Source organism: Hipposideros armiger, unplaced genomic scaffold, assembly GCF_001890085.2.
Source record: "Hipposideros armiger isolate ML-2016 unplaced genomic scaffold, ASM189008v1 scaffold_447, whole genome shotgun sequence".
In the NCBI taxonomy this organism is placed as follows: Eukaryota; Metazoa; Chordata; class Mammalia; order Chiroptera; family Hipposideridae; genus Hipposideros; species Hipposideros armiger.
This window is the reverse complement of record NW_017731797.1, coordinates 1,043,825-1,053,464: the sequence shown is the minus strand read 5'-3', so window position 1 is coordinate 1,053,464 and position 9,640 is coordinate 1,043,825. Positions and strand designations below refer to the sequence as shown.

Genomic DNA, 9,640 nt, shown 5'->3' with positions numbered 1-9,640 from the left:
GTTTTAGATTTACAGAATTATTACAAAGATATTACAGAAAGTTCCCATAATACCCCATACTCAGCTTTCCCTAGTATTACCATCTTACATCAGTGTGGTAGTTTTGTCACAATTAGAGGACCAGTACTGATATATTAATATTAACTGAACACCATACTTTATTCAGATTTACTCACTTTTCCTCTAATGTGCTTTCTGTGTTCCAGGATCCCACACTCCATTTAGTCATCATGACTCTTTAGGCCCCTCTGTCTGTGGCCGTGTGTCAGACTTTCCTTGAGTTTTATCACCTCGGCAACTTCGAGGAATATGGCTCAGACATGTTGTAGGGTGTCCCTCTATTGGAATTCGTCTGATGTTTTTCATGATTATGTGTTTGGGGAGGAACACCACGGAGGTAAGGTGCTATCCTCAACACATCATGTCAAGGATTAATGTTGACCTTGCTCACCTGGCTAAGGTAGGGTTTGTCAGGTTCCTCCACTGTAAAGTTACTCTTTTTCTTCTCTTTTTCCATACTGTCCTCTTTGTAAGGCAGTCACTGTGGGTAGCTCACACTTAAGGTATGAGGAGCTATGTTCCACCTCCTTAAGGGCAGAATATCTACATCAATTATTTGGAATTCTTCTGCATGGGAGATTAGTCTGTTCTCCCTCATTTTTGTATTCAATCATTCATTTATATCAGTCTGGACCCATGGGTATTTATTTTATGCTTTGGGTTCTAATCCAATACTACTTTATTAATTTTGTTGCTGAACAACAACTATTGCTTCTCTGTACCACCTTTCAAACCACAGTTGGACAAGGGGCATGGGTGAGGTATAAAAGGTTTAATTACACCAAGTTGGCAACTTTGTTTTGCTTTTCTGGAATGATGGGACGAAAGGAAGTTTCTCCCAACTCATGGATGAGGGGTATGTGGGTTAAAGACCCCAGTTTGACCACCAGCCTCCCCTGCCTCTGCCTGTCTTCACTAAGCAGCTGAATCGGGGGCCTCCCATGGGCTTGATACTGCTCTGGGGGAAGGCATTAATCTCCTTTTCCAAAGAGGATGACCCCATAGATCCCAGTCTCAAGGCTGAAGTGAACAAGTGCTTTAAGAACTCCACGCTCAGCTGGCTGCTGGTTGCAGTGGGGCCCTGTTCTAGAATGCTTTTGTATTCCAAGCCCAGGAGCAAGAAGGGACTAATTCATCAACACCCTTGCCCCTTCACACTCCCATTTGGTCTTCCTACCTGAGCAGACCATGCACTTATTTCCCTTCTACCCGCTGCTAACTCCCCAGCTCTGCCTGTGTAGCTTAGATCTAGGCCATGTGGTCTTCCTGCACCTAAACCACCCCATGTCTCTGGCCTGCAGTGCCCTTCCCCCCTCAACACCCTTGAGCCCTGGTTTCTACTGCTCACAGTCCTAACCAATATCCTGGTTTCTTGTGTAGTTCATCACCCCACAGGTTCTGAGCTCCAAGAAGGCAGGCTGGGTGTCCACTCACCTGGAACTGCTCCTGCCAGTAGACCTGGGCTCCCTGTGGGCTCATGTGTGGGTTGAAGTAAAGGCCTCAGGAAGTTAACGCTAAGGACAGTTTTGTGCCCTCAGGAAGTTAAGGCCAAGGACGGGAGACAGAGCACATGGTCTCTCTGGGGACTGAGCTGTGTAGTCAGAGCACCTTTAGGCCTGTGTGGCAAGAAGACTGTAGAGAGGCTGGGCCCACAGGCCATGACTATTGTGTGCCTCGGGAGGTAGGGGACGCCCACCTTGTCTTGGCCCCATCGGACCTTGCCAGCTCCCAACCCTGGGAACCCAGCTGTGGGTGCTCAGCCAAGCCGTTGGCGGGGCAATTAAAACACTGAATGGGTTCCAACAGGGTTAATCACAGCTGCATTTATAGAGGCGCCTTTCTCTGAGGATCTCCAAGCCCTCACTGTGCATGATCTCATTCCTCCTCTGGGATCCCCCACCCTGGAATACCACCAAGAAGCCGGGGCCACAGTGGGTGAACAGCCGGGTAAGGGCAGTGCCGGAAACAGCCCGGGCTGCTGCCACCCACTTGGTCAAGTGGAATATTTGCTCTAGCAGAGGATAGGGGCCCTCAGTCAATGCACTACACATAAGAAGCCAGGCTACTAGGTGTCCTAAACACCATGTCAAGACCTACTGTGTGCCAGGAACCCAACTGAACAAATTTAGAGCCTCCTCAAGCCCACATCCAGCACAGCTGACTGTCGTGTACAGTACACTGCGATAGGTGCTTTACAAAGTGCGTGGGTTGGGAGTGGCTGGAACTAAACGAGTTGGGGACCTGGGACTGCTATAGGGATGTCTCCCAGAGCAGGTGACCTTTGAGGTGGACTTTAAGGAATGAGTCAGAAGGGAATGGCGGGGAAGCGTGAGGAGCCATGATGAGAAAGCTATGTGACGTGAGGCCACGCCAAGGAACTGGGACTTGGTTGGAGAGGGCAGGTGTCAGAGTCAGCAGAAATTCTCAAGCTAGGAAGTAACCCGTTGTCAGATCACTCCACGTGGGCAGTGGGGCAGAGGGGTTGTGGCCAGAGGAAGGAACACCGGGTAGGAGGTTGGGCCGGTCCAGGTTCATGCCCTTTAAGGATGGTGGCTGAAAATGTGACAATGGGAGCTGGAACTTGTTTGTATGAGGGGACCAGGGAGAGGAAGAAGTCGGAGATAACTGAGCAGGAGCTGGGCAGAGCCAGGGAAGGGAAGAGGCGCAGGGGCAGAGGAGCCCGCAGTGTTGGGGGAGACACCAGCCACTGCAGCCACAGCAGGATGGGGCTAGGCCAGCCCTGAGGGGCCCAGGGGCTGAGGAGCCAGCCTCATGCACACTGATTGAGCTCTCGGGTTAGGAGAGCTTCTGAGGCAGGGGCTGGCGGCCCTCCTGCCTCTCTTTCCCTGGCTTGTCAGCCACACCAGCTACTGCTGTTTCACGGCCTCTCTCCTCCCCCTAGAGGCTCTTGGAAGCAGCGCCGTTTTCACCAGAGAGTGAATGGGCTTGTGGCTTACAGGTCTCTTTGGTAGGGAGTCCCTAGAGTTGCAAGATCAAGCCCTTGGCCCTTAGGCAGGCATGTGAGCCCTTTTAGGTTCTGGGGCAGGAGTGGCGGGGGAGGGGGAAAACAAGACTCACTGATGGCAGTTTCTAGAAACCATGTCCTTCTCGGAGGGTGGGGAGAGGCGTTCTCACAACTGTCTTCACCCTCACGTGGCCACAGTAGCTAGAACCAAAGTACATCATGTCTCAGGCCAGTTGGGGTCCTAGTTCTGGCTCCACCCCTCACAAACTGCAACCCTGAGTGAGAAGTTTTACCTTGTTAAGCCTTAAGTTCCTCTTTGGTAAACAGACCTAAGACCACCCATCTCAGAGCTGTTCTAGTGTGCTAATTAGCCTGATCAGATCATTTATTGTCAAAACCAAGTTTACTATTTACCTGGGTGAGCCAGGAAGTATCGTCACTGAGTAAAGATGGATCTAAAAGTAATTTAAATATTGTAAAACCCTGTGCATACATGTGCAGAGATATTGCTATTACTGCAGATGCCAGGAAGAGCTGTTTGAACTCTATCTAGACCTGCCCTTATTTCTGGGGCTGGGGTCTAATGGGTCTATTTCTGGACTGATGTTGCCCTCCAGCCAACATCAGAGAAGCTGGGGGACTCTGGCTCCTCCTCCCTGCCCTGTCCATCTCCCTTGGACCTTGCCAACCCAAAATGCTCACTCCACAGAAGTGGAAGGATGTGGACCCTGGGGTAAAAGAGGTGGCCTCATGTGAGGGCCAGCTGCCCAACTGGAAGGTATCAGCAGGGGCAGGGGCTAGCCCTAGACCTGGGCTGGAGGTTGGCCCAATACCTTCTCTGCACCAGGATCAGGACTCTGGACAAACTGTTTACCAGAGCAGCGAAGGGCCTATTTATAGCCTCAGCTGCTCTTGTCTCTGGGTCACGGGTGAGGGGCCAGGGTGGCTTGCCTCAGAGCAAGGGTGGTAGTCAGGCCGAGGGGAGCCGGCTCTGTCCAGCTGCCACTGACCAGACCCCTGGACCCCTCTGGATGGCAAAGGAAACCTTCCCCTTCACCTCCTCCACGCTGCGTTCTCTCCGCCTACAACGGGAGTGGCTGGAGTGGGAGGACCGGCGCCAGGCAGCAGCCCAGCAGTGCCGGAGCCAAAGGTGCCCCCCAAGTTCCCGGACACGACTCACTAGGCCGCGCCGCTCCTGCCGAGACCCAGTGGTCCACAATACCCTGTTCTCTGGTGACCTGCAACAGATCCAAGCCCTGTTCCAAGATGAAGATACGGCCAACATGATAGTGGAGACTGTGAGCAACCAGCTGGCCTGGTCAGCTGAACAGGGTAGGGAGCACCAGGTGGGGGCAGAAGAGGAGGGAGATAGAAGAGGTGGGAGGTGGAGAGAGGGGGAGAGTCTCAGCCCCATCCCCTCCCTCCAGACCATAGGCTAGACCATCCCTTCTCACTACCTATTCTAGCTCCCTCCTAAACGGAAAGGAGGCATAATTAGCGGTTTATATGTCTTACCAGAATTGAAGTTGTATTAACATCAATTACATAGGAACACAGTTATATTCTAATGCAATTTTTCTATGAATATACATCCACATATTTGAATATTTTTTACCTTCCACAGAATGAAATTATAATCCACATGCTATCTTATAACCTGGTTTTTTTCATGTAATGTCTTTCTATGGCAATAGCCATAAGTTGACATACTGCACCCCCAAATCAGGGCTTGAATGAGCCCCTCTCCACAGGTACAGCCTGATGCGGCATTTGTGCTCAGCCAGGAGTGCAAAGGGAAGACCAGAGTCAGCTGTTCACCACAGCCTGCCCTGCCTGCTGGTCTCACACCAACGCCAACACTGTCTGTTCTTCTCAGGGTTCTGGGTATTGACCCCCAAGACCAAGCAGACGGTGCCCCTCACCATCACTGCAGCCCGAGGCTACACCGACTGTGCCCGCCACCTCATCCGGCAGGGAGCTGAGCTGGACTCCAGGGTTGGGGGCCGAGCGGCCTTGCACGAGGCCTGTGCCCGGGCCCAGTCCGACTCTGTGCAGCTGCTGCTGACCTTCGGTGCCAAGGCCAATGTGTTGTCTGAGGAAGGCATGACCCCCTTGCACCTCTGCACAACCCCTAAATCCTTACAGTAGGTGCCCGGGGGCTGAGATGGTTTGGGGAGAATGTGTGGGTGTGTCTCCAGCTTACATAGCCGGAAGGGGAGAAGCACCTCATATGCTCATGTCCTCACAACCACCTGGGAGAAGGGAAAACGGGCTCAGAAAGGTGAGTGACTTGTTCAAGGTCACATCAGCTAAGCCCAGGAGGCAAAAGTCCTGTTGCTTTTTGGAAAAACTCTTATTAAGAGACAACTGCAGTCTCTTATTCCCTGTGAACCCTCTGTAGCCAAATTCCTGGCTATTTTGACATAGACATCTAGAAAGATCCAGCCTGATATGAGGCCCCACATACCTCCTTCTTCCACCTTTTTAAGGTCAGCAGTTTCTTGGACCTCCTACATCATGGTATTTGCACTTTAACAAATCAGGTACACAGACAGAGCTGGCCGTGGTAAGGAGTCAAAGGCTCCTGGGAGACACTCCACAGCCCGTATGCTGGGACCTTCTCCCTAGCTTAGATCTAGATCAGTGATGGACCCAGAAGTGATCCAAATTTTCCAGCCCTTCCTTGAGTTCTTATGGGCACGTGGTGCACTTCCCAGCGGACTTTATCCTTTTGAGTGAAGTGAGAATAGTTCTACTTACTAGAATACTACTGAGTGAGCTTTTCAGTGTTACTTAAATTTAGTATTTGTAAACAAAAATTAGTCCATGATTAGAATTTACCAAGGAAATAAATTCAGTAGCTTTGGATAACTGGCTGCTATTCAACTCTTGGCCACTGAGCACACTGCCTACTGGACATGTGCACCGAAGGAGAGCTGGAATCCTGGCCATTTAGGGGAAGGACACTTGGACATCAGGGTTTCGTTGGGGTTGACGAATCTGCTCCTAAGTTCCAATGGCTGCCATTCTGGCTTTTTAATTATAAATTACTGTTAGTTTAGTTTCATCAGTAATATAGTTTGTTGTGTGTTTGTTTTACCCCATGGTGGTTAGTGATATTTGCCTCCACAGTGTTCTGGCCTGTAATTTTTTCATGAACTAGAAGACTGTGAGAAACATGCGCTTCCTAAAATCTGGTTTTTGTTGTTTGGTTTTGTTTGTTTTCTTTAGAGGAAAGGGGAGTAGGTGGGTCCCCAAGTGCCTTCCTTTGTTGGAATGCGTGTGGCTGGTCTGGAAAGGTGGTCTTCAAGTTTGGAGGCAGGAAGAAAATATTAGGACTTGTTTTTCTGGCTCATACGCTTTAATTTTCTATGTTTTATAGTGTACACAGTAGTGGGTTTTCAATTTTTTTTTTCTGCTATCAAAATGTTAGAAGACCACTGACAAATGAGTCAGAACCAGCCCTTGGGGTCCCAGTGGCATTGGGGACTCAGGTTCCACTCTAGGAGAACTGTATAAGGCAGAGTACTAATTCCAGTGTAGCCACTAACTTGCTGTGTGTCCTTGGCTGCACTGAGACCTTTCTGGGCTGAAGTTTTTCATCTGAAAACTGAAGATGCTCCTGGTTACTTTGATGGGCCTTCCAGCTCTGCTGTCTGTCACAGAGCTTCTGTGCGTCTGATGGTGGACACCAGGCTCACCTCCAGGTGCGGGAGGTGGAAAGAAATGGCGTGGGAGGTGGAAAGAAATGGCGTAGGAGATTGACAGCAGGCTGAGGGGTTCCCAAGCCAGGCCTTGGTCCTTCAGGATTTGCCTTGGCACCTTGCGCCCTGCCCCCAGGTGCGCCAAGCTGCTGCTGGAGGCGGGAGCAACCGTGAACTTGGCTGCGCAGGACAGTGAGGTGACTCCCCTGCATGTGGCGGCGGCACGTGGCTTGGAGAAGCACGTGGCTCTCTACCTGGAGCACGGAGCCAACATAGGCCTGCGTACCAGCCAGGGTGAGACAGCCCTGAACTCGGCGTGCGCGGGGGCTGAGGGCCCAGGCAGTGGCCAGCAGCACCAGGCTGCAGCGCGCCGGCTCCTGGAGGCTGGGGCTGATGCCCGTGCTGCTGGGCGCAAGCGCCACACACCGCTGCATAACGCCTGTGCAAACGGCTGCGGGGCCCTGGCCGAGCTGCTGCTACGCCACGGGGCCTGCGCTGGAGTCCCCAATGCAGCGGGCCACACACCCATGGACTGTGCGCTGCAGGCTGTCCAGGATGTTCCCAACTGGGAGCCTGAGGTCCTCTTCACGGCGCTGCTGGACTACGGAGCCCAGCCTGTACACCCTGAGGTGCGCAGGGAGGGCCTGTGAAAGAAGGCTTCAGTTGGGTCGGGGGAGTCTGTGTGTGGCATTGCCTTGCCACAGGGGAAGAGAAGGGGTCAAGAGACTGAGATCCCACCCTCTGTGGCCAGAGGTTTGTCCCCGCTTGGGAAGGACCAGTGAGGGTTATGGGGGAGGATATCCAAGGGAGGAAAGGAGTCCCAAGGAAACTGATTGGAGCCAGAAAGTTCTGGAACAGGATTAATAGAGACTAAGATTTTAGCCTCCGAAATTTGAGTGCAAGTGGGGCTTTGGCTTAGGCTGGATTTAGGTCTGCCCCTGGTTGAGAGAGGCGTGATGCCCCTGAGACCCTCTTTTGATTCCTAGATGCTGAAACACTGTGCCAACTTCCCTCGGGCCCTGGAAGTCCTACTTAATGCCTACCCTTGTGTCCCATCCTGTGATACCTGGGTCGACTCGGTGCTCCCAGAGCTGTGGCAGGTATGTCCACCCTAGGGGCACAGATCCTTCCTGGACTCGAGATACAAAGGAAGATTGGGCCCTTGGCCTATCACTACAGGATGGGCTTCCTGGAGGGAGGAGCAGGAGCCCCCCTACCCCCTAGCAGCTCAGCATAAGCTCTACTTCCACACATTTCTTCAGCCTCTCTTCTCACCTACATCAGCACAGACGTTTTTCAGGCATCCCTGACTCAGCGGGGACTGTGCCAGCATCTTTTGAGTGGGGGTGGGTGCAAACACAGCTGAGACCCGGCTCTGCAGTGTGGTCCCAACTCCCATGTCCCTTACAGGGCCTCTCTGGCTCTGAATCTAAGTCCTTCAGGATGCGCCAAATTTTGCAAGTTGCAAAATCCTAGGGCCCTACCACTAGATGGCCCCCCGTTGGAAAGGCAGAGTCAATGGTATTGGGCCATCTGACCCTGTTCCACTCCTGGCCTAGGAGCATGAAGCCTTCTACAGCTCTGCCCTGGGCATGGTGAACCAGCCGAGGAGGCTGCAGCACCTGGCCCGACTGGCTGTGCGTGCTCAGTTGGGTAGCCGCTGCCGACAAGCCGCGGCCGGCCTCCCACTGCCTCCGCTCCTCAGGGACTACCTGCTGCTACGTGTGGAGGGGCGCATCCAGTGAGCACCATGCCTGGCTGCTCCCACAGCTTGTCTTGCTTTCTCCATCTGTTGTCCCCCCCCCCAACCCTAGAGGGCCAATTCCTGGCCCTCTGTCCATACTCCACATACCCTACTGGGCTAGCTCACCCCTCCACTGGTTTCTTGAGCCAACTGCTGACTTCCAACCTGTCCTGAGCTTCAGCTCCTCTCTCCGACGCGAAGGTCTGCAGACGCAGCCTTCGCCCACATCCTCTTCTTTGCTTAAGTGGATGCTGGCCCCTCTGTCTACCCAGGCCCCACACCAGGAGGTAATGATCCTTGTTGCCCCCCATCCCCTGCCACCAATGTACCTGTTCAGCTCCCAAAGAGTGACAGACTCTGCCTCTAGCTGAACTGCCTCTGCTCAACCTGTCATTGTCACTTGAAGGGAGGACCTCATTGACTGGTCTTGCTTCCCTTTGCTTCTAGGTGTTTGCATGTGCTGTTCCCCAACCTTACCCTTCCCACATTTTTTTGCCCTGGTCAAAGCTGATTTGATCCTCAAGACCGCTCAATAGCACTATTTGACCAACCTAGCAGGTAGCCTTCCTTGGTATCATACTTATTTAATTAAGAGCCTGTGTCTGCCTCAACTGTATTCCTTGAACAGGCATTTCAGTAAATGGGTCTTGAGGGAGGAATAAATGCATGATGCCTGGGACCCATTTATGGTTGTGTTCTTCCCCCCCCACCCAAGTGATGCATGGTGTCTTAAACAGTGGTCACCACACTCATGATCTCTGAGGGACGACCAGCCACCAACTGTCCTCCCTCTCTCTCTCACTTCTTTTGGTCCCAAAGTCGAATGTACCACCATTCATCTTTAAGAGGAAGCTTTTTAAACCAAGCCACTTTTTATGAACGCAAATAAATGATTTGTGCACAGAACTAATGTGTGGATGTTGTTAGGTTGAAATGTGACTGAGAGACCTATCACTTCATGCTTATTCCCCGCGCGCCCCCACTTTTGTCCTCTTCTGTGGTTCCCAAGATTTCTGCACTGAGCAACTGTTACTCTTGTGATAGGAAAAAGGGTATAAGAACAACACACACAAGACCCCTCCCAAATCCCCAGTCTGTAGTACCCACCACGGGAGTGAACTGAGGAGGGACTCCCAACAGCTTGCACTCCTGTCCTTTTGCTGATGG

The 9,640-nt window shown here is 52.2% G+C and overlaps 1 protein-coding gene and 1 long non-coding RNA gene across 2 annotated transcripts in view; one reads left to right on the top strand and one right to left on the bottom strand.

Moving 5' to 3' along the window:
- LOC109394992 (uncharacterized) overlaps positions 1–4,295 on the bottom strand; it is a 12,697-nt gene extending 8,402 nt beyond the window's left edge. Inside the window, exons 1-2 of the long non-coding RNA XR_002126560.1 lie at positions 4,206–4,295; positions 3,139–3,226 (exon numbers count right to left, since the gene is read on the bottom strand). This is a non-coding gene — a long non-coding RNA (uncharacterized LOC109394992). The remainder of the gene's footprint in view (positions 1–3,138; positions 3,227–4,205) is intronic.
- ASB16 (ankyrin repeat and SOCS box containing 16) lies at positions 3,948–9,379 on the top strand. The gene is made up of 5 exons (XM_019665622.1): positions 3,948–4,357; positions 4,902–5,169; positions 6,866–7,358; positions 7,716–7,829; positions 8,289–9,379. Exons 1-5 carry the CDS (start codon positions 4,057–4,059, stop codon positions 8,472–8,474), a joined length of 1,362 nt encoding a protein of 453 aa, XP_019521167.1. The 5' UTR covers positions 3,948–4,056; the 3' UTR covers positions 8,475–9,379.
- The last annotated feature ends 261 nt before the right edge of the window (positions 9,380–9,640 follow it).

Bases quoted from the DNA above. Each gene is read 5' to 3' on its own strand.
- ASB16 (XM_019665622.1), top strand. From the start codon at position 4,057: ATGGCAAAGGAAACCTTCCCCTTCACCTCCTCCACGCTGCGTTCTCTC. The intron at 4,358-4,901 runs GTAGGGAGCACC...TGTTCTTCTCAG, and splicing joins GGCCTGGTCAGCTGAACAGG to GGTTCTGGGTATTGACCCCC. The intron at 7,830-8,288 runs GTATGTCCACCC...CTCCTGGCCTAG, and splicing joins TGCTCCCAGAGCTGTGGCAG to GAGCATGAAGCCTTCTACAG.